Source organism: Lottia gigantea (genome assembly GCF_000327385.1).
Source record: "Lottia gigantea unplaced genomic scaffold LOTGIsca_17, whole genome shotgun sequence".
NCBI classification, from domain to species: Eukaryota; Metazoa; Mollusca; class Gastropoda; family Lottiidae; genus Lottia; species Lottia gigantea.
Genome location: NW_008708133.1, coordinates 1,301,045 through 1,327,896, shown reverse-complemented (window position 1 = coordinate 1,327,896; position 26,852 = coordinate 1,301,045). Strand labels below are relative to the sequence as shown.

At 33.6% G+C, this 26,852-nt stretch overlaps 3 protein-coding genes across 3 annotated transcripts in view; 1 reads left to right on the top strand and 2 right to left on the bottom strand.

Moving 5' to 3' along the window:
- Positions 1 to 2,629: 2,629 nt before the first annotated feature.
- Positions 2,630 to 6,114, top strand: LOTGIDRAFT_158501 (hypothetical protein; the record flags this gene model as incomplete). The annotated part of the gene is made up of 4 exons (XM_009051654.1): positions 2,630 to 2,711; positions 3,354 to 3,516; positions 4,014 to 4,159; positions 5,972 to 6,114. The coding sequence occupies 4 exons, from the start codon at positions 2,630 to 2,632 to the stop codon at positions 6,112 to 6,114; spliced, it is 534 nt and encodes a 177-aa protein (XP_009049902.1).
- A 1,924-nt stretch (positions 6,115 to 8,038) lies between these two features.
- LOTGIDRAFT_158500 (hypothetical protein) lies at positions 8,039 to 8,589 on the bottom strand (the record flags this gene model as incomplete). The annotated part of the gene is made up of 2 exons (XM_009051653.1): positions 8,039 to 8,172; positions 8,418 to 8,589. 2 exons carry the CDS (start codon positions 8,587 to 8,589, stop codon positions 8,039 to 8,041), a joined length of 306 nt encoding a protein of 101 aa, XP_009049901.1.
- Positions 8,590 to 21,396: 12,807 nt separating this feature from the next.
- LOTGIDRAFT_231070 (hypothetical protein) overlaps positions 21,397 to 26,852 on the bottom strand; it is a gene marked incomplete at its 3' end in the record, with an annotated part of 8,276 nt that continues 2,820 nt past the window's right edge. The window contains exons 2-4 of the mRNA XM_009051652.1: positions 24,431 to 24,748; positions 22,764 to 23,073; positions 21,397 to 22,085 (exon numbers count right to left, since the gene is read on the bottom strand). Of these exons, the coding sequence (XP_009049900.1) occupies positions 21,397 to 22,085; positions 22,764 to 23,073; positions 24,431 to 24,748 (1,317 nt within the window). The remainder of the gene's footprint in view (positions 22,086 to 22,763; positions 23,074 to 24,430; positions 24,749 to 26,852) is intronic.

Below are 26,852 nucleotides of genomic sequence, written 5' to 3'. Positions count from 1 at the left end.
TATAATAATACTTCTTCTATTACTCTTAGCTATAATAATACTTCTTCTATTACTCTTAGCTATAATAATACTTCTTCTATTACTCTTCTCTATAATAATACTTCTTCTATTACTCTTAGCTATAATAATACTTCTTCTATTACTCTTCTCTATAATAATACTTCTTCTATTACTCTTCGCTATATTAATACTTCTTCTATTACTCTTCTCTATAATAATACTTCTTCTATTACTCTTCTCTATAATAATACTTCTTCTATTACTTTTCTCTATAATAATACTTCTTCTATTACTCTTCTCTACAGTAATACTTCTTCTATTACTCTTCTCTATAATAATACTTCTTCTATTACTCTTCTCTATAATAATACTTCTTCTATTACTCTTCTCTATAATAATACTTCTTCTATTACTCTTCTCTATAATAATACTTCTTCTATTACTCTTAGCTATAATAATACTTCTTCTATTACTCTTCGCTATAGTAATACTTCTTCTATTACTCTTCTCTATATTAATTCTGTCTAATATTATGATCTCTGTCTTCTTTCCTTGTGGCATATTGCATCCATGTAGAATGTATTCTATGTCACTAAATTTTTATTTCTTCTGAGGTATTTAATCTCATCTATTTGTCAAGTGCGCCATGAATTTCTGTAAATATTGATACAAATATTCTGCATTTATTTCCAAATAAAACATTTCGAACCGTCGTTGTAAAAGTGAATAAAACAATAAATGTTGCGACTGTGTCATGCATGTCTGCATTAAATGCTATCTTCAAGGATTTAAAGATCGTGAAATTTTGTCATTTTAAGTGACGGATTTCGCTAGAAAAAAAGCTGTTTTGATAGAATATTGTTTAATTGACGTATCTCTTGTACCCTTTTAATCCATTCTGTTGACTTGGCTTTATTTGTGATCAACAAACTCGAAGGTAACAACAAACATTAGAAATTTTTACAAAATAAATAAATCTTGATTGGGTCTTGTTTTTGTACTTTCAATTTCACTTGTCAATTGTTGAGTTACCTTCTGACCTCCAACAGTGCTTGATAAATTGGAAACAATTTTAGGATAGTTTGTGTACATTGTGTGAAAATGATATTTATATATCTTTTAATCGGTAAGATTAGATTATTATTTATTACGTCTTACATTTCTTTACAAATCTAATTAATCTTATTGAAGGGTTGATGAAAACATATTTTTTTATATTCCTGGTAAAAAGACGAATACCATATCACATTATTGGGTTACATTCTAAAATCTCGTAAAATATATAAACACATTGGTAGGCCTATTTAGCAAGAAGTTTGAATGGTTTCCAGATCAGAGCGGTTTACTACTTTACTATTTCTCCTTCGGTGCCTATGTTGTTTACGGGTGACTAGAAGAAATATAGTTCAATTAGAGTTCCACAGATAAGCGTGCCGAGAACGATTTTCAGACAATTTGATTTTTTTTAAAATGTAAATGGGCACATATTATAGCGGCCTGGTCTAAACGGGTCTAACTCTCAACAATTTTCACCAATAAGGTTCATGCCAGAATGTTCAGATGATGATGTCTCTTGCATTTTTCGCGTGAGAGTTTTCTTATGAGTTTAGGTTCATCATGATTGATATTGTTCCATGAATTGGTTGAATGCGGGAGTACGCCCCTCGAGGCAAGATGCCTCATCGGGATAACTCTAAGGTTTATAAATCATCGGATGACTTTTGCATCTAATAAATACAACAAGAAGCTACGCCGGTTTCATAAAAAAAAATCAGTAGGATAGCTATTTATTTTATACATTCTCATAGATAATATTGACACTTATACTAAGACTGTCTTATTGTTTCCTGACAATCATTAGATTGTCTAATCAATAAACAGGATACTCATGACAGTAACTAAACAGTTTCTATCATCATGGCTTATCGAAATTTACCTCTTCATACTGAATTAATTCAGTGTTCAGTGGAGATAAGGGCAGAATATGGCCATAAGGAAGAATGAATAACAGATGCTGATGTTGTCTTTCACATTGTTGGTGTGTAAACATTTGTGGGCGTGAATGTATGTTTCAGTTCTCTTAAATGCGAAAGTCTGTTTCAGTGTGTGGGGCTATCACTCGGGTCTCGCTAGCTGTAATACAAGCTTTGAAACAAAAGGGAGTACAGTGCCTGCTATTCGTACAATTAACTAAAACTATAATTACCCAATTACGTACCTATAGCTTCTGGATCGCAATGGGTTGATGTTACTTGGCAACTGGTAGCATAAAGGCTTTTTTTACTGGACCATCGGTAGATCCAGGTTGTTGTTTTTGGACACATGTAATTTTGTTCCGTGGCTACTGAATCACTGATAGTTTCAAAGTATTGTTATTTGACCGTGGGTTCGTTTTTTTGTTTTTTGTATTACGATTCTAAGCGTTTGTACTTGATATTTATTGTATTCCAGATTTTACCATAAAACTATAGTTTCGATTTCCCTAACAGGTCCAAATTATAAATAAAAAGAAAATCGATGTGGGACAACAGATTAAAATATTTCGTTTCATGTGAAACAAATGGCTATTCCGGATTTTATCAGAAACCTTTAGTTTCGTTTTACAAGTCGTTTTGTGCCCTTGGGCACGATGCCAAGTTGGGCAATACGGCAAAACGAACCAACTGGTTACACGACCACTTATAGTAAAAGGCTATTGTCACTGGGCACCGGTAGTATAAGGCTATTGTAACTATCGTTATTGTTACAGGTGTTAATGACTTGATGCTACCTAATATAATGGTTCAGTGCAATGACGTCTATAAATAACTACAATAACTATAATCATTTACATACGTCATTGGTCCAGTGACAATGACATGATACTCACTTTGTTAGCTGTTAAGAGCAGTATAATTGCATATAATAGCTGTAGCATATAAGTGACATTTTATCCTTTGATAGTTGTTGGTAGCAACTAACATTAGCCTCCAACGGCGAAAGACTTTGGTATCTCATGGGGCAATAACAGAGATCTTACAAGTTTTTTTTTTATCTCATTAGGGAACAAAAAGGCAAATCGTGCGTAATCATTCTAAAAAGAAATGGACTAAATGTTCTGTAAATAAATATAAATCTTAATACACTATACCATAGTAATTGTGTTCTCTTAAGATAGCTTGTCAGTCAATGCATCAATGACATCACACTTATCAATATGTTCTCCACAATTCATTTGGATGCATATGGGCTTAAATTTGTCCAATTTAGGCCACTCTTTCCTTTATTTAATGCATTGAAATTTAAACAAGTTAACATTATAAATTGTGTTATTGGCAATGAATATTTTTATAATTCTTCTGTACATTTTGTAGGATTTATGTTCACAGAACCATACAAGTGTTGTCCGAATGACATCATCAAAAAGGCTCAGGATTGCTTTGCAGACTTAGCATCAGGTGTTAGCAAAGATGATAAAGTATCACTGGCTGGTGATCTACCTTTAGATTATCAGAGAATCAGAGAATATTGTGAAAAGTAAGATTTTGAAACAGTTTGTCGTTGAGTTATTTATACAGGAACTTTTGATATAAATGGTATTAGGTTATTTATTTGAGGCTTGTTGAATATTACCCTTGGTATTTGAGATGTGTTTTATAAGTACATGTATTGAAGTTGAAAATGAGGACCATTTTATTTTTAATTGTAATTCATACTTATATCAGAAATGTTTCATGTAACAAAGTCGGAACTTTTAATAATGTAGAGAAATGTGCTTTTTTCATATCCAACGAACGAATCTTAACATATTTAGTTAATGTTAGAATACGAACTGTGAGATATTATTTTTATTAATTTTCTTTTTTACATTTTATATTTATTTTACTTAACTACGAAATTTGTATATAAAAGGTATATAATGGTTCGTAATTCGGCATCGGTTGGTTTTAATTAATGTATTATATTTAAGGTTAAATAAAAACTGACTGAAAAATAATAAATTGTTATGATTATTATGTATTCTCAAATTGTAGGGATGGTCACATGAGTTTGTTTCTAGTTTGTGTTGATAAATTATTAGATCAGTGTCGTAATCAGACAAAATCCGATGTTTTACACCAGTTAATTAACCCTGATAAAGTCAGATCTAGTGTCCCTCATCTTTGTGAAAATATAGAAGGTAAATTATGTATAATTTCAGATTAAGGGTCATTATACTTTCCTGGAAAAAAATTGTTACTTTTTCGTATAAGAATTAAAATTATTTTCACCACATGAACCAAATTAGGCTGACGTGTATATTTGTGACACGAAATTATTTCAGTCATGAGATTAAAGTTGAAATAGTAATAATTAATACATGAACTTTATAAACACGTCTCGCCATGTAAATGTCTATTCTCTAGATATATCGGCGATAGACATTTTTCAAATATTTTTCATACGGTGGGTTTAAAATTTCGATTTCCGGAACTGTCCGAACTGTCCGAATTGGGTCAGAAAAGACAAAAAAAAAAAACGAAACTAAATTTGCGCCAAGGGTCGTGCACAAATTCGGGAATCAAAACTTTTTACATCAAAAAACGAATATTTTTAAAAGCTTTCATTTGGTGAAATCACAACTTCTTTCTTTATTTTTCGTGTACACCGTGCTAGTTAATAATAATGCCGTCTATGAATTAATATTTTTGATTTTTAATAAATGTAATCGCTATTATTCAATGCACACTTTTTCTGATCCAAGGCGTCTTCCCATTATCCTTGAATAGTAACCATGACATGTCAAGGTTGCTGTTCCCCACAACCAGGCAACATCTTCCCCACCCTTGTCTCCTTCCCAATTCAGATTATTTGTTGATCGATAAGGCTGCGAGAGAAGATTGGAAACACACCTCTACAGCTACGTGGCATGTAGTGAAAACCTGTTATAGACCTTTTAGGAAATCACACTCACAGTGGGATTCAACTACTAGTACTACTCCTCCATGCTATATCCATAGAAGTATGTCTAAAAAAAGAGCTGCTAAGCCTAACTGGTAAAGGTTACGGGTATACTATAATAAAAGTAACAAGTGGTTGCCTAGCAAGATACGCCCACTTTCCTGATACATTTTCAGTATATCAAGAGCGGTCACCCATCTGTGTCAAATCCTACAAAAAATCTAATTTGTGCAAGCTATTGTTGTTTTAAACAAACACACATTATTTAATAAAATTCTGACATTAACTGTCCAGGGCAATAAGTCAAATTCATTGATCGTCAAATTCAATCTTGACTAAGACCTCATCATTATAGATGATTTAATTTAAATGGGATAAAAAATGGACTCTCTATAGTGTTCACACCAAATTTAATTTAAATTGGATGATAACTGTAGTCTCTATTGTGTTCACAAACAAACAAACGGCAATATACGACCACATTCCCCCCTCCCCCTACCTCTTTGGCTGCGCCTCTGTTGCCTGGTTGTGAGGAACAGCAAGAACGAAGAGTTCAAACTTTTGGTAACTATTTAGATTTAAACTGTGTCGTCACCTTGACATGTCATGGTTACTATTTAAGGGAGATAATGGGAAGACGCCTTCGATCACAAAACAACAAAAAGTGTCCATTAAACAATAGCTATGATATTTATTAAAAATCAAAAATATCAATTCCTAGACGGCATCATTATAAATTAGCACTGTGTACACGTAAAAAGAAAAAATATTGTGTTTTGACCAAATGAAAGATTTTAAAAATATTCGTTTTTTGATGTAAAATGTTTTGATTGCCGAATTTGTGCAAAACCTTTTGCGCAATTTTAGTTTAGATTTTTTTGTCTTTTCTGACCAAATTCGGACAATTCGGGAATTCGGAATTTTACACCCACCGTTTTTTCACATATTTATTACAATTTGCATGTAACTTATGAAATTACTGTTTGCTACGGTGTCTCTATAACCAAAGACCGTGACAGTAGTTAATGTTGTTGTCCAATTCGTGTTGTAGATATAGAAGCCAATGCCGTTTGTATGAATAAACAAATGAATAGAAACAGTGATTGCAAAAAGGCAGCATATGATTTAATACGACGTGGTATGGCAGAAACAACAGGAAATGTTACAGCTATGTTTAACATTCAGTGTCAGTAAGTAGAAATGAAAAATCAATGTTTATTATCTAAACATATGCAAATATGACTAGAACGTAAATGAAATTACCTATTTCTCTTTCGTGGTTATAACGGCCCGAAAATGAATGGAATAAATTATGCCTCTTTCGTTTCTGTGCTTTTTATGACACACTCTTAACCGAACAAAGCACGCAAAAATTTAGAATTTGATTATACACATAAATACTAAGTATGATCAAATTTGGATGAGAAAAAGGAAAGTTGGTAATGTACATGCGCATTCAGATTTTGATTTTACACATACGTATCAGATTTGAAGAAATTTGGATAAAAAGTTGGTAAATTAGGCAACGGTGCACCTTAACTTAAGGCATGACACTTAGTCCAAGAGCTAGCTACGGGTGATTTTACCCCAAAAAACCCAGAAGGTTTGGTTTTAATGAATTAGGACTATAACAGACATTGAAAAAATGTACGTCAGCTGGTACAGATCCGGTGGGTGTGGCCCCTAGGGTATGTCAAAAAACCCTTGAAAAAGGTTTATTTTAACATTCAAGCTACATAGTTAATACATTGGTTATGTTACTACACATATATTCAAAACTCAAAACAATATGAACTGACCAAATATTTTGGGGGGTTTGTGGGGTCAGCTGGCCCTACAAAGTCACCTAACATGGGCCAATTTTACCCATGTAAATTAATACAGTATAAGAAACATTTCATGAGAAGATAAAAAACACAAAAACTGACAAAATATCTTGGTGGAAAAAGGGGGTCAGCTGGCCCCCAAAATCACTCCATTTTGTGACAAAGGGGTAAAATATTTTTACCCTAAAAGCTACATATTTCAAATATCTGTGTTATGAGGCTCAACCAACCTGAATCGTAATGGGATAAAAACTGACAAAAAATTCTAGTGGAATGATGGGGTCAGTTGCCCCCCAAAATATGTCCCTTTTTCCCACAAGGGGTAAAAAAACTGACTATGACCTACACTGTTTATAATTATAGTGAATATAGATTATGTCAAATGTATTACAGAAAAACAACAACTGACAATATCGAGTGGTGGGAAGAGGGGGTCAGCTGCCCCCAAAATCTGACCCTCTTTGGCCCTTATGGGTAAAAAAACAATTAAATTTGGAATACAGTCCTGAAATTTTGAGAATAGATAGATGATATACCAGAAATAATGAAAACATAAAAACTGACAATATCTAGTGGTGGGAAGAGGGGGTCAGCTGCCCCCAAAATCTGACCCTCTTTGACCCTTATGGGTAAAAAAACAATTAAATTTGGAGTACAGTCCTGAAATTTTGAGGATAGATAGATGATATACCATAAATCATGAAAACATAAAAACTGACAATATCTAGTGGTGGGAAGAGGGGATCAGCTGCTCCACAAATCTGCCCCTCTTTTGCCCTTATGGGTAAAAACAAGGTGCCTATCAAGATTCCCCAAATTCCCTAAGAAATTATCAAGTATATCAAGGGCACTCTTCAATCAGTCAGATTGTACCAAAATTCTTCCTCAAGATATTGTTAATTTGTGGACTTAAATTGTAACCTCTATCGAGTTCACAACCCACATTTAAAGTAATTGTGTTTTATAAAATCAGATAAAAACTGTAGTTTCTATTGTGTTCAAGGGCAATAAGTCAAAAAACCATTATAAAAAAATCATCAAATTCGAACATGAGCAAGATCACATTTTTATACCTGATCACACCAGATTTCATTTAAATCGGATTGTGTTCAAAAACAAAGTTTTTACAAAGGCAATAACTCAAAAACCGTAATCAAAAAATCATAAAATTCGAACTTGACCAAGAACTCATTCATTGTTATATGATTTCTTTAAAATCAGATGAAAACTGTAGATTCTACGGTATTTACAAACAATTTGTGAAGCTTTTTTACTAAGTCAAGGGCATTATCTCAAAAATATAGTCCCTTATTGTGTTCACAAACAAATTTAGATGCATTTTTACTATCACTACTACTGGCATCACTTTCATCATCATTCGTATCATCAGAATCACTACCATAAGATGCCTCCTCTGTAGAATCATCTGGAATATAAAAATATTTGAAACATAGTTTTTTCACTCAGAACTGATGTCATCTTCTGCCATGCCTCAATAGTCCATTATCATTGTCAAGCAGAGTGAGTGCATAATTCAAATATTCTCAAATTCATGGTGAACGATTGAAATTTTATGATTTTGTAACTTGTCTATACTATCATTGTCATCTTCTTCATCGGATAATCTCTCACAACACTGCATTACATCAACAGTTTTATGGTGCAATTCACCTTCTGCCCACATAATGATGTAGCTATCATTTTCCATTGTCCATCCAGGCTCAACAGGTGAGATGGGACTATGCTGAGCAAGCGTAACAGAATTCCACCTGTAAGCAATGAGGTGTGCATGTTTTATTTTCTGGGTCAGGACTTTCTGGCATGGGGGCAGGACACCGTCCATCTTTACCAAACAACTTATTCTTGCGTTATCAGATTTACCAGAAGTTTTGTACATTTCGAGGAAGATCTGTAACCGTACGTCATTTATAGATCACGCTTCTTCTTACCATACATGTGAACTTTTCAATTACTGACATTGTGTCTGCTGTATGCCTTCAGTATGATCCAAGGCCAATCACCAAGCAACCAGTGTCATTTGTTCTCATAACAACAGTCTTTTGCCCATTCATGCTAAATTTCATTCTTTGTGATTACAGGAAAAAGTTGGTGCCTCTGCTTTAATGACTGAATAACCATCAATAGCATATTTCTCCATTGTTTGCATACAAGATCTTCTTCCCAATATATTTTGCATTGCTATCCTCTGACCAGCTTGCAACTAGATATTTTATAAGCGATTCTTTGAAAATGGCATTACGTAGTGCACTATTCCAATTGCCTGGTCTCTGATTTCCACAAGTTATTTGGAAATTATCCACCGACCCATCTCTTGTAGTTCTTTCACAATCTTTGATAGATGGAGATAGCCACTTGTCGGAAACAAAATGAATTTCATCACCATCTGAAGAAATAATCTTCCACAATATGTGTGATGAGACACCACACCACCAAATTTTGTTGGAAGGAAAGCATTTGGTAGCAGGTACACGACGAATGAAGCATCAATTACTGTAGCATCAACTTGTTGAGTCTTTGATGCAATCTTAGTCTCTAGATATTGCATAAGAGCAGACTTTGGTGTTTTCATCATTGTTCCATCTACTTGACTTTTTATCTGTACACTGAAGTTGCTTTCCTGTTGTTGCAAATTAATGTACCTAACTTTTGACGAGTAATCTTTTCCAGAAAATTATTTGGATCACTTTGACATTCAGCCTTCCAGATTCACCTATATCTTTTATATTAAGTAAAAATTTCTCCACCTGTTCAGGAGCCGTCTTACCAGTATCGATATTGTAGAAGTGGCTCAGATCTATTTCATCGTTGAAAGGATTCCTAGTTTCTCTAGTCATGGCGATATTGGCTTCGACTGTTTTATTGTCTTTCTTCATTACATGCCTTTAGACCATTTGAAAAGTCTTCTTTCTTGTCTATTCCAAGCTTTTGATACATATTTGACAAGATTGATGTCTGAATAAAGTGGGATTCTGCCCATCTTTGCCTTGCTGATGTTGAGTTGGTTAGGGCTATTATGCCTGATCTTTGACTGGCAGCATCTTTGTTAATTGTTTGCTCCAATGTTGGGTCCACAAGACTGCCAGAAAATGGCTTCTTTTCAGTCCTTTTACAGAAAACTGTCCATTTCTGAACTCATATATTTCAGGATGCGAATCCTTAAGTACCAGCAAATTGTTGTGATAGTTAACCGACGGATGGACAAGAAATAGCTAGACATTTGCAGTAAGGGATTTGTGTATTCATCTAAATGTCCCATTCTGACACTTCGACTGTATCTATGATACAAATGAATAGCACCAAAACTGTGCTATCTTCCTATTCTTTCCAGTTAGAAAATTTGTATGAAGACAGCATGTCATCGGTTTCTTTTGAGTATTTGTATGTCTTGATGTTCTTTGACTCTTCTAGGGCAAAAGAGGGTCAGATTTTGGGTGCAGCTGATCCCCTCTTCCCACCACTAGATATTGTCAGCTTTTATGTTTTCATGATTTATGGTATATCATCTATCTATCCTCAAAATTTCAGGACTGTACTCCAAATTTAATTGTTTTTTTTACCCATAAGGGTCAAAGAGGGTCAGATTTTGGGGGCAGCTGACCCCCTCTTCCCACCACTAGATATTGTCAGTTTTTATGTTTTCATTATTTCTGGTATATCATCTATCTATTCTCAAAATTTCAGGACTGTACTCCAAATTTAATTGTTTTTTTTACCCATAAGGGCCAAAGAGGGTCAGATTTTGGGGGCAGTTGACCCCCTCTTCCCACCACTAGATATTGTCAGTTGTTGTTTTTCTGTAATACATTTGACATAATCTATATTCACTATAATTATAAACAGTGTAGGTCATGGTCAGTTTTTTTTAAAGGGACAAATTTTGGGGGGCAACTGACCCCATCATTCCACTAGAATTTTTTGTCAGTTTTTATCCCATTACGATTCAGGTTGGTTGAGCCTCATAACACAGATATTTGAAATATGTAGCTTTTAGGGTCAAAATATTTTACCCCTTTGTCACAAAATGGAGTGATTTTGGGGGCCAGCTGACCCCCTTTTTCCACCAAGATATTTTGTCAGTTTTTGTGTTTTTTATCTTCTCATGAAATGTTTCTTATACTGTATTAATTTGGCATGTGTAGCTTTTGGAGTAAAATTGGCCCATGTTGGGTGACTTTTTAGGGGCAGCTGACCCCACAAACCCCCCAAAATATTTGGTCAGTTCATATTGTTTTGAGTTTTGAATATATGTGTAGTAACATAACCAATGTATTAACTATGTAGCTTGAATGTTAAAATAAACCTTTTTCAAGGGTTTTTTGACTTGCCCTAGGGGCCACACCCACCGGATCTGTACCAGCTGACGTACATTTTTTCAATGTCTGTCATAGTCCTAATTCATTAAAACCATCAAACCTTCTGGGTTTTTTGGGGTAAAATCACCCGTAGCTAGCTCTTAGACTAACTGTTTTATATAATAATGTCTAGTTATGGCATATAGCTCTAGGTTGAATTGAACCGTTATAAAGGCAAGGTATCTTTAAACGAACATCTGAAACTATGATTTCTATCACAGTTTACAGCCGATGACAGTTAATTAACTTTCATTTATTAATATCACTATTTATAGCCCTTTGTTAAGGATATGAGATTTTGAGTTTATGTATGTTATATATCGCCTTAAATATTGAACAAATCAGAAAATTGTCATTAAAAGATAAACAGAAAGCAATATCAAAATTCAAAATTCGGCGTCTCGATTAGTATCTCAGTAAATCGTCTTACATTGTAATATCAAAATCTGATATCTTTTAGCTGGTATCAGAATCTGGTATCTTTTAATTAATGTATTATATATAAGGTTTAAATGTACAGGATGGTGACACTGAAATATAATAAATTGCAGGGCGTTCTTCGTACTTGCAAAAAAAAGTATGAGGTTGTGTCGAGTACTCTGCAGAAACGGCAATAGTAACTGCAAGATTAGCAATGCATTGGATCTGCATATTCGGTGTTTTAACTAATGAATATAAATTGGAACAATTTTGCAAAACGGATAGTGGCACATTGCAAAATGTGCAAAAAGTAGATAATTTTAGAGCGATTTTGCTCGGGTTTTCAGTTTTAGAATTTCACCCGAATATCCTATGTGATAGCAGTTAAAAAAATTCGAATTTTGAAAATTCATAGCACACATTTTTTAGCCGAATTTCGCAAAATTTGACCAAATTTTATATTTTCTCTATGCGTCCGATTGATTTGAAATTTCTGGTGCAAAAACAGATCACTAAAGAAAACAACTTTACACAATCAAAAATTTTGCATCACTTCCGGTTGGTGCGAAATCAAGGTGCTAGCTTCCGGTTGACCCACTTCCGCTTTTTATGTATGAAGGTCACCGAAACTTATACTAATAAGTAGATAACGTTATGACTTTAAAAAACAGAGGCATTTACTAGACACGAAAATTGATAGTTTGGCCGCCATTTTGATTTTTCTGAAATTATCCAAAATTCTATTCAGAGATTACGGCTTATCCGATTTGATAATTTTGATGTCAAATGAAAGAACACAAAAATTTAAGAAAACTCTAGGAAGCCGATTTTTGAATTTCGTATTTGTTTTTTTCCGGTTCAATTTTTTCGAAATTTGAAGGCTCATATCTCGTGACCTTGACCTTTGATGAGCTTCAAATTTACCATGATTATAAAAGCTGACCTTGACCTTCTTATGACCTTTTGACCTTTGGGGTCAAACCAGACCTTTTGGTTTTATAGGGGCCTAAATATGGCCCATTTCGCACTTTTGCAGTGCTGTATCTTAATCCCTAATTGTATTAGCATGCTACCACCTTCAGATTATTTATGTACTTATTTAATGGTTTCAAATAATATCGCACTTGATGATGTCAAAGCCATATTTAAAAAAATGTTGGAATTTTCATAAACTTTGAACGCTTCTATCTCAAGAGCTGTACCTTGGATGATTTTGATATTTACAGTATTAATTAATACCGACTACAGCTTTTAGATGATGTTAATATTTTTCATGTCCGACACGTGGTTCTGGTTTTATGGGTGTCACTAAAAGTTGAGTTTGCATCTTTAAAGTCTTCTAACAGGTGACTTAATAGAGATAGAGCAATATTATTTTCGGATTCATAATGCTGAGATCCTGAGCTTTCCAGTGATATATATTGTATGCCTTACATGCAAATTCAAAATCCCATTCACTTAAGATGGTGTAATTACTGTAGTAAATACGCTGTCATCGGTCTGTCAACTCTATTTAAAATCAAAATGCCACATCCCCTTTTGTATTTGTTTAATATATTTTATGTCCCGCTATAATATATAAATAAGCTCTGGGATGGATTGAACCATGTTATACTGTAATTTAATCTTACGGAAGGACCTTAAAGGTATACCCCCACTTAGTTTCCCAACTTTCTTATTTCTTATCCAAATTTCACCAAATTTTGTATACATGTATGTGTATAATTAAATTCTAAATTTGATGAATATATCGAATTTGCGTGGTGCGCATGCGCATTACCAACTTTCTTATTTCTTATCCGGATTTCATCAAAGTTGATATGTATGTGTATAATCCAATTCTAAATTTGATGGAAATATTGAATTCTTCTTGTGCGCATGCACATTACTAAATTTCTTATTTCTTATCCGAATTTCATCAAACTTGGTCTTTATTAATTGACAAACATTCTCATATTCTGAGTCAATATACTTTAAATTCCACGCACTTTCGCATATTTTCATTTAGAGATGCAGAAAAGTATTTACATCAATGTAATTGCAATAGACCATCTTCGTATGTACCTGAATGTCGTAACACGCCCTGCATCAGTACTGTTATTTGAACAGTTCTATTTGTTATTATTATTATGTATTCTTTAAGAAATGTTACACTGCTAATCAAAATGACGGATTGCAGTCATTTTCTTGGCTAAATTCGTTTCCAATCAAATTCCTAATGATATGCATATGTGTTTTTTTGTCGTACTTTTGAAAAGTAAAACGTTTAAGATTTTAAACTGGAAATGATGCGAAACTTCTGAAAACAGAAAACAAGTCTTTTACCATACAAATTTCCAGATCGATTGATCGATTTTAGAATTCCATTGTATGTCCTTACGTTTATGCAATACAATGCAGAAAATACGCATACCAATACAGTCCGTAGCAAGTCACAGTTGCATGTCGGTTTAGCAGAACTGTGCCGTCATAAATTTAAAATCTAGTGACAGTGGAGTATAATCACGACATGGTTCGAAAAATATCATACCATGTCCCGTTTCGTCTCCGTAATATGTTAAGAAATCGAAAAAAAGAGAAAAAAAGAATATTTTTTCGAATAATGAAAACAAAGCAGGACGTTCGATAGAACACCGTGAAATAAAAACTTAATAGAACTTTTATTTGTTTTAGATTTTTTAGTGTGTTAGCAGAATGCCAGAGGGTAGCAGTTGCCAGGGAATGTGGAGAAAAGCTGGGGGACCTTCATGCCAACTTTCTACTGTCATTTGTACCAAACACGTGTTCAAAAAATGATTTATCAAGTATACTACTTCCACGATTGCGAGAACTAACACTAACACAGTCGGAATTAAAACCCATCAAAATCAATGATAGGCTTGTAGATGAAAGTAATAAGATGATGGGCGAATCAAACGTAACAAAATCTACAAGATCATCACCTTCAAAGAAACCGAAAGAAAATGCAGCATTGTCTCGTTATCCCGATGTGGGATTATTTCATATTATGATATTAATATTATCAGGGTTTGTACTTTAATGCAGGATTTTACCTGAAGTCGAAAAAGCCTATTAGAGGTATTAAGCAATGTTTTTAGAACGCACATCTTAATCCAGACATTGCTCAGTATGATGGTATTCTTTTCTGAAAGATAATTATGCCGGACAAGAGCAAAATCTTACTTCTTTCCAATTTATTTTCTTACTACACTTAATCATATTTTTCGTCTTAATAAGTGAGCACTGCAAGACACGTGTGAATAGGAGGAATAACTAAATAAGCTTGAATTCTATTTTATCAAGAGTTGTAATGAATAAATGTTATTATTAATCGGAGCCACAAATGAGATGTGAACAAACGAAGGCATCTGCCACCTTAACGCTGTAGCATGCACACTAGTTGTAATAATCGTGAATGCAAGTTTATCTATTAGTTGTTGATGTAATTAAATATAATATAGTGTATTTGACATGTTTGTATTACATAAATATATCACGCCTAGGTCAGTTCGAACAAAGCTTTTGCCAAGATTATTTTTGGCCCCGATAGTGCCCGATCATTGTTTCGGTCAGTCGGCTACATTTTTGCAAAATGTCGGGTAGGATGAAAGGGTTGGGAACCGGCACTATCGAGCACTACCTTTAACCTTCGGGGAGAGATCTGGTGCTATCGCTTCAATCCTCTGAGGGTCGGCCACCGAAAAGTGATCAGCTACATTTATCCTATCGGCTCGATCTGTGCTAGTTTGTCTCCGATGAATCAATTTTTTGGACCTGATTGAGGGGGTAGGGGGTAGGGGATCTGGTGACGAATTTTGCGATCGATCGATACGATTCCGAGCGCAGGTATGTGAATATACTGCCAAGTACCCACAGATATTCGCGGATGATGTCTATTTGTGGTCACTGTCGCGCGAAGAACGACTGAAGAAGTAGACAGGCGCATGTTGGGGCTGGCATCCGAAAGTAAATGTTTTTCAGACGATTTTATGGAAGGTTCTTGAATACGGTCGAAACAAGGAGACTTACAGAGGATTTCGGGCGATGAAAAAAACGGGCCAACGGTTTTTATCGGCTATTGTTTTTTCAATATTTTGTTTAAAGACAGCAACCGATCATTTTTTAGGTGAAGACTGAAGACGATACAGATTATAGCGGAAAAATATTGCCGATTAACTGAAAATAATGATCGGGTACTATCTAACCCAAGACAACCCTTAGAGAAATGGCACTAAAAGTCCCATTTGTATAAGTGATAAATACATTCTTCAGAAAGTGATGAGACCCACAAAATTAAATCCACCATTTATTTAAATGGATACAGAAAAAACAAAACTTAATTCAGCTGAATGTCTGAAACATTTCTACATTTTTCGGCTTCTGATATTTAAAGAGTAAAAAATCAGAAACAAATGGCAAATGCTACAGCATAATGAAAAAGAAACATTTCGGCTCAGAGATTCTGTGCCTATATCCATTAGACCATCAAGTTTAGTATGGCATAGACATGCGAGATCAGCGCTTATAATAATATGCCAGGATCACTTAAAGATACACAGATATCAAGCGCCTTCTTCATACAATCAAAATAACCCTCTTTTATCACAACTGATCAGCCCTTCCCCTGCTCCGTATGCCTACGAGCTGAATATGCCTTATAATCTAGAACATTGCCATAAATATATTCATATATACCTTGTTACCTTGCAATATAAGCCGACAGGTAAACCCTAACAAGATGCTTACAAATGGATGTATAATTATTTTAGATTTTCAAAACTATTTGAGATAAATCATCATCAAAATGACTTCATTTACTTAATGACTAAAACAGCTTACAGGAATTTATCGTTTCCGATTGTTTGCTTTGGAAAAATACTGACATAATAAGTCTGTTAAAAGGGCTAGAGATGAGTGGTAAATGATTGTGTAAGTTTAGTATAACAGATAATTCTGAATTGGATTGAATTAACGGAAATAAATTAAAAAAAATAATAATAAAATCCTTCAATGCCTCTGATTATTCCCTCAAATTCAACCTTCTTGGTTTGTTCTATGATTATGATAAAATATTATGACATAACCAATTTTCCATCTATCGATTTTTACAAATAAGTAAATGGTACAAACTAGCTTCGTATACCAGTCGTCATAATAGCGAGAACATCGCGTTTATCTGGGGTTAGCTGGGTAACAGCATTGTAGTAATAGGCTCAGATGGAAGTCGATCCTGAAATTAATAACGACGAAGAGGATTTTTAGATGAAAAATCTGTGTTGGCTAAAGATGCACTTACTCGCCGCTTTTAGAAAAAAATAGAACATAGTGATCGTTTCATGTGAAAAAAGAATCAAGTAAGGACTAGGAAAGGAGGATCAGTAAGTCGGAAAATCGGAGGACTTTTCTATCACTGACAATTAGTAATTTAGTAAAGGTGGGCCTATAGGTCGATCGTGCCACTGCAGAATCAGGAACAAACGGAATTTTAAAGAATGCCACTATCCCTAGGTACGAAAACCTGACCGATTCCATCTGGATCTAGTCGATCTAAGCAGTTGTCATCATTGCTCGTTCCAATTTCTTTTGAAAGAAGACTGATAGTCAAACTGGGTGACAACTTAGCGGTTACTTTGATCGTTCAACTGCATGTTAGGTTTTCTTGGAGACGAGGTTGTAAGGGTATCTCTCACGAACTGATGTTGAGAAGATAACTACCGCCTGGCAAGGGATACATTGTAATAACAGTACATTATTACACGGTGGATAAGATTAATTATTGACACACGTTGTATCACGTTATATAATTATGTTCATATTACTTTATACAATTAAGCAATAAGCGTCATAAGCTTACAACTTACTAAAAGTGTGAAAAAGGAACTCTCTGTGACTTCACGCATCTAGGTGACCAGACTATAAAATTTAAACAGAGATCTTTATTATTCAATGATCTGGATAGCTTGAAAATAAGTTTTTCTACACTTGTTACAGATTTAAACAATACATTTGGTATCTTGGTATTCTATACATTGTTCAGAATAAATTTGTATGGTTATAATTTTTACCTGGGATGGTTACTTTAACTGTATACGACACTAGATTTTCCTTTTATAATATTTTAAGAATTGAATGAAATTTTACGGTTATCTCCAAGAAGTAAAAGAAAATGAATCTGACAAATTATAGTCGGAATGCTACGGATGACTTCCAGTATATAAATTTTGTCTTTATCGGACTGGATATTGTTTTAATAGCAGAATATATTTTTTTGGCTGTATCAGTTTATCATTTATCAACCATCACGACTATTTGTAGAACTATTTGGATAAATGATATACTTGCGAATTTGGGAATTCAAATCTTATACTTCACTTATGACATCCTAAACACTTTAAAGATAGATCTGTCTTTTCATGTACTTCTTGTATTTAAAATTGTAAACGATGTTTTAGCTTATATAGTTTTCTATATGATGGCATCTAATATGGTTATCATATATCGAGCATTTAAAACCGGTTTAAGTCATGTCACTGAATGTCAATGGAAATGGATGTTGATAATTATGTTACAATGGGTGTTGAACTCACTAGTAGGATGTTGTATTTTACTAGACACCTCTATTTTATCACCAACCTACACCGTGATATTTGCATATATACTATCCACGAGGGCGATATGGTATTTAGTAGTTCAACTTCTGAACGTCGTTGTTTTACCAGGCGTCGTATTCGCTTACGCATTTATCAAAATACGTAAAATCGCTTTGGTTGTTTCTGTTGGACCGAATAATACAATGAGAGAATTTAATGCTGGCTTGAAACTTACTTATTTGATATTTAGATTGTATGTCATTCAACTTATTACGGTTTTTTTATATTATGCCACCGTTTGTTTAACTTCTGTGTTACAGGACACATTGTACCTTTCTGTTTTATACATCTTTCTTATTAGTACAACTATAACATTCCATTTATTGAAATTAGCAACATATTGCTTGAGAAGACGCACGATGCAGGAGGTTTTCGGTATGATTTGCTCCTGTTTTAAGACGTTACCAAGATCTGAATCGAGGTCTTCTGGTTTTAAGGGATCTGTTGATACCACCCTTAGCCTTTAAATGTCAATAATGACATTGTCAATGGTTTAGTGGTGGTATTTTTTTAACGATTATTGATTCAGACTTTTTTTTTGTGTGGCAACGTGGATAACAGATAGTAGGCCTATTTACTTAAGGTGAATATTATTAAATCCGTTGGATTATTTATGACACTTTCATATATTGTATATCTGCAAGATAACTTTCGTTGAATTTTGAAATACCAGATTGTTAACGCCAATAGTCATGTTATAATGTTTAAACTCATTTTCTTGGACTTTTCGTTTGTTTCCCCCACATTTCAGTTTTGAAATGATATTTTTTCATACCTGCAATTCATTCATCATGAGGTTTAACTAATGTTTCAATTTGATTTAGATGTCTTGCTTCAGCTTCAATTTTTCGTTGCTAGCCATTGTATTGTTGACAAAATAGAACTTAAAATTCAAAACAAAGTATCGTTTTTTATCTCTACATAAAATGTGCATATTGTTGTCATTTACGCCCATCTGTCCGTTCCACAGTATCTTGTTAACCCTTTAAAAGGCATAATTCTTGTTGGATTTTGACAAAACGAAACAAAGAATGAACCCTATCATTACCACCAATAATAATACCAATAAAAAACATTCGAATTCTTCTTCGAACGAGTTGAATTAGCTGATAAATACTCTAAAAGGTACATTATTCACGGGACTTGAACCAATTTTGGTGAAAGTGTTTCTAATTGATCAGGATAAACCCTGTTGAAAATAAAAATCTATAGTTCATATCGAGATGTCCATATTTTGGTCATATATTATACAATTATTGTTGTGGCAATAAAGCCAACTTTAGGATGGGTATATTGGTGAATTTGTGCAATTACGTGATTGCAGAGAAATTTTAACTGGCTTTTTCAAAATGACACTTCCAATTTAGATGCAGGAAATGAAACGATAATATCGAAAAGCCACTGATGAGAATTATTACTACGTGTCTGCATGATGAGAGATTATTGTGAGTGTGTAATAAATACTTTCATTTTCATTCCAAATTAAGTAACGTCTGGTGAATTGTTCCACTACCACCAAAAACCATGAAAATGAAGCCTATATTGGTAGGTCGAATTTTGAGTTTTCATATAAATATCAGAGTTTCCGACTCGTAAACACATCTATGTCGTAATCATACAAAACCTGGTTAAATATCAATATGATTATAAATTTATATGAGTGATTGTTCTTATCAATTGAAACATATTTGAATTTGGCTTGTATCACAATTCTTAATTTTGTGACATTGTTAATTATCCCCCCATGATGGATGGATTGACCGTATCAATCAAAATGATAAATCTTCTATTGCCCTTAATCACCGAATTAAAGGTAATAAACCCGATTGAACACAATTCCTGCTTCGTGAAACTATTAATTTTCAGCTAAAGATCATGGAGAATATGGAGAATAATCGAAAATAATTAAATTGTATTTAAAAAACAACATGAAATGAAAATTTATGGAATGCTTGAAGCACATCTTAAAACAAATATATAGTATCAAGAAATCAAAACGATGAAAAGAAAAAACATGACTCATGTCAAATTTTCAACACAAAAATGATGCCCGAATCTTGAATCATCTTCATAATGCCAAGCTATTACGAACTAATACGAAGATCGTAAGTTGACATTGTGAAGATGATAAAAAATGGGCATATACTCATATCGATTTGTTTTCCAAGATGACTTTTAAAAAGTAAGCAAAATTGTGACACAAACAAAAACAAACTGCATAAACAAAGTTTAATAACGAAATATTTTCATATAGATTTATATTTTGATTGACCTGTGTTGAAATATTTTTGTTTCAACACTTATAATGCCTTTAACTTACTAATTATATACATATTATCATGAATTAATTTGATTAGGATATACAAATAATCTGAATCTATATACCGAATAACGGATTTAAAATGAGCACATCACCCATAAATAAAATAGTTTGGTATCATTTTCCAGTTTTGGTATAATACCTACACATTGGGAGACAACATAATCATTATAATATAAAAATATCTATATAACATTCCATATATAAACAGAATGTTTGAAGCACATTTTAAAACAAATATATAATATGATTATGGTATAATACAAACTCCTTGGGAGACATCTTAACATTATGATATAAAAATATCTATTTCAATTGCATTTAAATAATTTAATTGTTTAATAATGACACACCTTTTATGGTCCAGTCACACCGGAAAGTCGTTCTTACTACACTGCTACGGAAAGTTGGCTTGGTCGTCATAAGAGTGGTATAAGCGTGTAGGACACAGAGGCATCGTGCAATTTTCGCCATTGTCGCCACTATTTACTGAGTAAGGGCGCTTGTAATTGGACATGTACAATTGCGTTGAAGCGTTGTAAAATCTCCTTGATAAAAGCGCAGTACACGCGTTGCAAAGACGCTACAAAAACTTAAGAACGCAACACGGTCGCATAGCCGTAGTATGAGGTCGACTGTTTTCAGAAGAGCAAATGCTCGTAGTCTGGTGTGACAGGGTTACAACCGACATGATTGATTTGATATTTTTGACAAATAAAATCTATAATGCCGCTTAATTTGATATCATACAACATATTTATTGTTTTACTTTGAATCTGGGGACTAAATAAACGGGTTTTAAATAATGACTTCATCCATAATAAAATAGTTTATTTCAAACTATTTAGAGTTGGAATAACATTTCCACTCATAACGGATATCAGAAATTACTTTTTGGGCAAGTTGCAATCCTCACAATGTTCATATTTAGGAATGCCCTCCGGACGACTTTGGCCTCTACCCCTTACATTTGTAATGTTGGTTTCAACAACCCCTATTTTCTCTCTCATTGAAGTCAAATTTATATCCTCAGTATAAAGACATTCAATGTGACAGGCTTTTGTGACCCGATAACCGATATGAGGATCATAATACAAAAATTTGTTGGAATGAATATTAAGTTTGGGTAATCGTGGGCTACAGTACACATCTTCCACGCTTCCTGGTTTAGTTAATACCAATGTTACATAATGTGGTCGTTTGGGTGCTTGGCAGTAAAAATCAGCAAAATATATGTTGAGATTTGGTAACAGATGTTGAGGGGGAATCATCAGACGGTAATCACCGAAATAACTAAATTCAGGAGGCATTTTTGTCCTCTTACAAGCCGAGGCACTAAAAAAGAGTCCATGAATTTGGTTATTGATACTTGATGATTGGTCTCCATTATTGTCCTTGATGTATTTCGCCATAATACCAGTTCTTTGAGCTTCTTGGATTGTTTCATGATTTCTTGGTTTGTTTCGATATAAATATGGTACTGGAATCGTTTTGGTTGTGCGTCTGTTACTTAATCGTTTTGCTCTGAACTTTTCAGCCAAATTAAAGAGTTCACTTATTTCTGATTTTGTGGCATCTAAACGACAAGAAAACATAAAGTTACAGTTAAAGTTGATAACGAGATGCTAGTGTCCGAAATGTTCATAAAGGCATGTAATTGTAGGTTGACCCGCCGATAGTGTTCTCTTAGAATGAGTCCATCAAATATAACATGGTACTACTGATTTTTCAGAACTTGCACAAAGACTCATTTTCGAAATGGTTTTTGTATCGATTGAGAACATATAAGCATTATGTGATTGCGAATTTAAACCTCTATGTTAACCCCTGTGATCTCGAATAGTGAAAATGTCTTTTATAAGCTGAATATCAAGTGAGAACATAATCTTTATGTGACAATTGCGAATTTAAACCTCTATGTTAACCCCTGTTATGTTCTCACTTGATATTTCGCTTATAAAAGACATTTTCACTATTCGAGATAAGCTGTATGTGACAATGCCTTTTATAAGCTGAATATCAAGTGAGAACATAATCTTTATGTGACAATTGCGAATTTAAACCTGTGTTAACCCCTGTGATCTCGAATAACGAAAATGCCTTTAATGATAAATACTTAATTATTAAGTGAGAATATAAGCAGTTTACGACGATTATGAATTGTAATCCCGAGTTAACCTCACTTGATTTTTATTGTTACTATAATTTCAACCGTAAGTATACCAACTAAATTCGATCTCCAATTTGTACTTACGTGTCACAAAAGAGAGACATTTAGAAGCTGATTTGACCATGTACTTGTGGATCACTGTAGACGCTTCTTTAACATGGAATATTTTATACTGGTATTTATATCTTGATTGTAAGTTCCATTGGCAAGATATTGTATCGGATTCGTGTTTCATTTCTCTGATATATTCACAACCATCATCAGATTTAAGCATGTGGATGTAACTTTTTGGGCTCTCTCTTGTTACAGGACAATGAAACTCGATAGTTGACGTTTGAAGGTTAGTAGTTTGAACATTTTGGCGAATTTCAACATCGAAATCGTCAATCTCCATCTACAATCATACAATAATAATCATTGTAGAAAACATAATCAACCTTTGATACTGGCTTGCATCAACCAATATTTTGTAATTAGCATGCACAGAGCATTTTTACAATTAGTTATCTAAAAGAAATACTAAGTTGTTTAAATCAGATTGTCTTATAGTTTGGTTCCCTTATTTTCATTTATTTATACACAGTCCTACCAACAATCCCAGAAACTGGCCAGATCTGGCCCTTTTGATCTTCTCCAATGTCATAAAGAATAGCTTAAATAGGGAGTTACAGCTCTTAATTGATGTCAGCTAAAATACCATTATAACATATTTATATATGTTTTAACAGAATGCAAGTGAATCTAAACCTTTGGTGATCTAAGTATACCACATTTCAATGGTCAATATGACAACCATGACCTTCATGTAAAAAACACTGACGGAGCCATCAAAAGCTAGTGTGGATCAAACTTTTATAATTTCCTATCTATCTTAATATTTTCAATAACTCAACAATGTTTTTATGCCCACATGACGGCTCTGTCGTTACTCAAGATTCCCTTTCGCTTTTCAGTAGGCCCTATCCTGGTGGAAATTTATGAAATCTTGGAAGAACTTTCCAAAAGTTTAGAGATCAAAATAGCAAAATAAGTATAGCTGTAGAGAAACAAAAGTTTTCATTTGATTTTCACAAATCTTTCACTGCTGATGTTGTTAGTTCTTCGTGTTGATGGTAGCCTAGTTCGATAAATGGTTGACTAATTGGCTTTGGAATTGAAAAATTGGTTTGTTCAATAGATGGCTAATGTTTCATCTCATTTTGGTAGATTGACAGAAAATCAAAAATTATACCACTGATTTGGAAATTCAGATTTTGAATTTTATTCAAAGGGTTACAAACTAAGTACTCATAGTTAACATTATGAGCAGAGATCTTCTAAATACGCACATATTTTCATCTATGCTTCTTACACATTTAGCTACCATTCAAAATAACATAGACAAACAGGTACGGATCCAGAAGATTTAATATTGTTCCTTGGTTCAGACAAAACTTCAGTCTCAGTTACTAATTTTTACAACATTTAAACATTTACAATCTGATTCATGACCTCGATAGAACGATCAATTTGTATTTGTCTTATACAGTCTGCACTGGACGTTTATGATTGGTTAAAACTCTTAATTACACCCTCGAGTATTTTGGTTTTCAATTTTTTACTCCTGCAACAGGAAAGATTATTTTTCAATTTCGAATTTTCCATGCGAAAAGCCATCTTTTTGTCGGGGTAAAAGAGTAAACATAAAAACAAATAAAGTAATGATGTATAAGTTGATGTTTTTCTGAACTCCTTGACTTATACCTATATACCTGTATATGAAATAAACTAGTTGTTCTCTGTGTATGGTTATTCATGCTAAGCATGTATATGGTATCATTATCATCTTTATGGTGTAATGTTATCTGACCGCTGACAACAACTTGGTAATTTTCAGATCGAACACCATAAACAGTAACACAAAGAGTACCACTGGTATCTTCTATTAACTTCCATTGATCGTCAGATACATGCAGAAAATGGAATGTGCGCTCTTCCTTGTTTTTGTTGTAGACTGACACAATCACTAGGTCACCAGTTACTAAAAACTTAGATATAATATTTATTTCCCTTTGACCAATATGAAGAATCTGAAAAAATAAAGATAGCTTGCCAGGCAAGGTAACATACGCCCACTGGCAGCTTTCAGGAATGATATAACAGTCTTAGTGACTAAAGTACGAATTTTCTCATAGATTGAAGAAATTTCAATAGTTTGAATTCAATGATATATATATTTACTGCCATTTATTGATACTGAGAAATTCCACCAATTTTTTTAAAATCAACATCAATATCCCAAATACATCAAATTATCGCACCAATATACATGATCACACAATGTTTCATTAAAATAAATTGAACACTGTAGTCTCTAATGTGTTCACAAACAAATATTTACACGTTTATCTTAAGTCAAGGGCAATAACTCAAAAATCGTTCATCGAAAGATCGTCAATTTCAAACTTGTCCAAGATCTCATCAATATAAATGATCACACCAAATTTCATTAAAATCAGTTGAAAACTGTAGTCTCTATTGTGTTCACAAACAAATTTTAACGTGTTTTTCCTATTCCAAGGGTAATAACTCAAAAACCGTTCATCGAAAGATCGTCAAATTCAATCTTGACCAAGATCTCATCAATATAAATGATCACACCAAATTTCATTAAAATCAGTTGAAAACTGTAGTCTCTATTGTGTTCACAAACAAATTTTGACGCGTTTTTCCTAAGTCAAGGGCAATAACTCAAAAACCGTTCATCGAAAGATCGTCAAATTCAAACTTGACCAAGATCTCATCAATATGAATGATCACACCAAATTTCATTAAATCAGTTGAAAACTGTAGTCTCTGTGGTGTTCACAAACAAATTTTGACGCGTTTTTCTTAAGTCAAGGGCAATAACTCAAAAATATGGAAGGGTTTTTGGGTCAAAATAAGATGCTCTGTTAAATTGTCTAAGACTTATTATGATAACGTCAACTTTGTCATATTGCTGTAGTAAATTGTGATAAAACAAATGTGTTTTGTCATTTCCTCACTAATTATACGTTTACATATCATTTTGGTATTATTATTTTAAACATATCATTTTCTACATATCATTTTGGTATCATCATTTTCTACATATCATTTTAAACATATCATTTTCGACAAAAGGACACAATAGATCTTAACACATACGATAAATATTGGCCCTATCAACCTCTTCTTACTACATAAACTACTAAAATTATGAATATCTATGTAAAAGGTTGACATGTAAGTTTTCAGCCATTACTTTCTCAAGGGGAAATAACCACTACACCATAACCAGAAAATGATATGTTTAAAATGATAATACCAAAATGATATGTAAACGTATAATTAGTGAGGAAATGACAAAACACATTTGTTTTATCACAATTTACTAAAGCAATTTGACAAAGTTGACGGTATCATAATAAGTATTAGACAATTTAACAGAGCATCTTATTTTGACCCAAAAACCCTTCCATACAAAAACCGTTCATCGAAAGTTCGTCAAATTCGAACTTGACCAATCATCGATATAAATGATCACACCAAATTTCATTAAAATCAGTTGAAAACTGTAGTCTCTATTGTGATCACAAGAAATGTTGTACCGACGGACAGGAGCGACGGCAATTTATGTCCACATTTCCATGTGGGCGTATAAAAACGCATTCAATGAAATTAGTGGAAACAAGCAATCTGACTTGCTGAATACTTTCCCCCCAATGGTCATTGCTAATGCATTGAGCTGCAGTATTCGTACAATTATTGAGCCAATGCACAATTAATCGATCTCCATGTATGATCCTACAAACAATGGCCAACCAAAAGCAATTACCGGTTCCTACCTGTTCTAGGATATAGCTAGACAAACCACATTAAAGGTGCATTTATACAGAGCGCGAACGCGAACGCGAACGTGGTTTTTCGTCATGGAATGATTTCATCATTTTATAGAGGGCCGTTCAAATAGAATGCGAACGCGAACGCGAACAAATATTTGTTCGCGCGGTCAACCGCCGAGATTGCCCCAAGAGCGAATTTTTCAGCTCGTACCACCTCCCTTGCATCATTTCCTAAAATAGAAACTTGTGCATATGGCTTTTCCAATTTGCTTGTAGGGTACAAACAATGGATAAAACGGAAGTTTTGATTTTAGAAGTGAAAAGAATC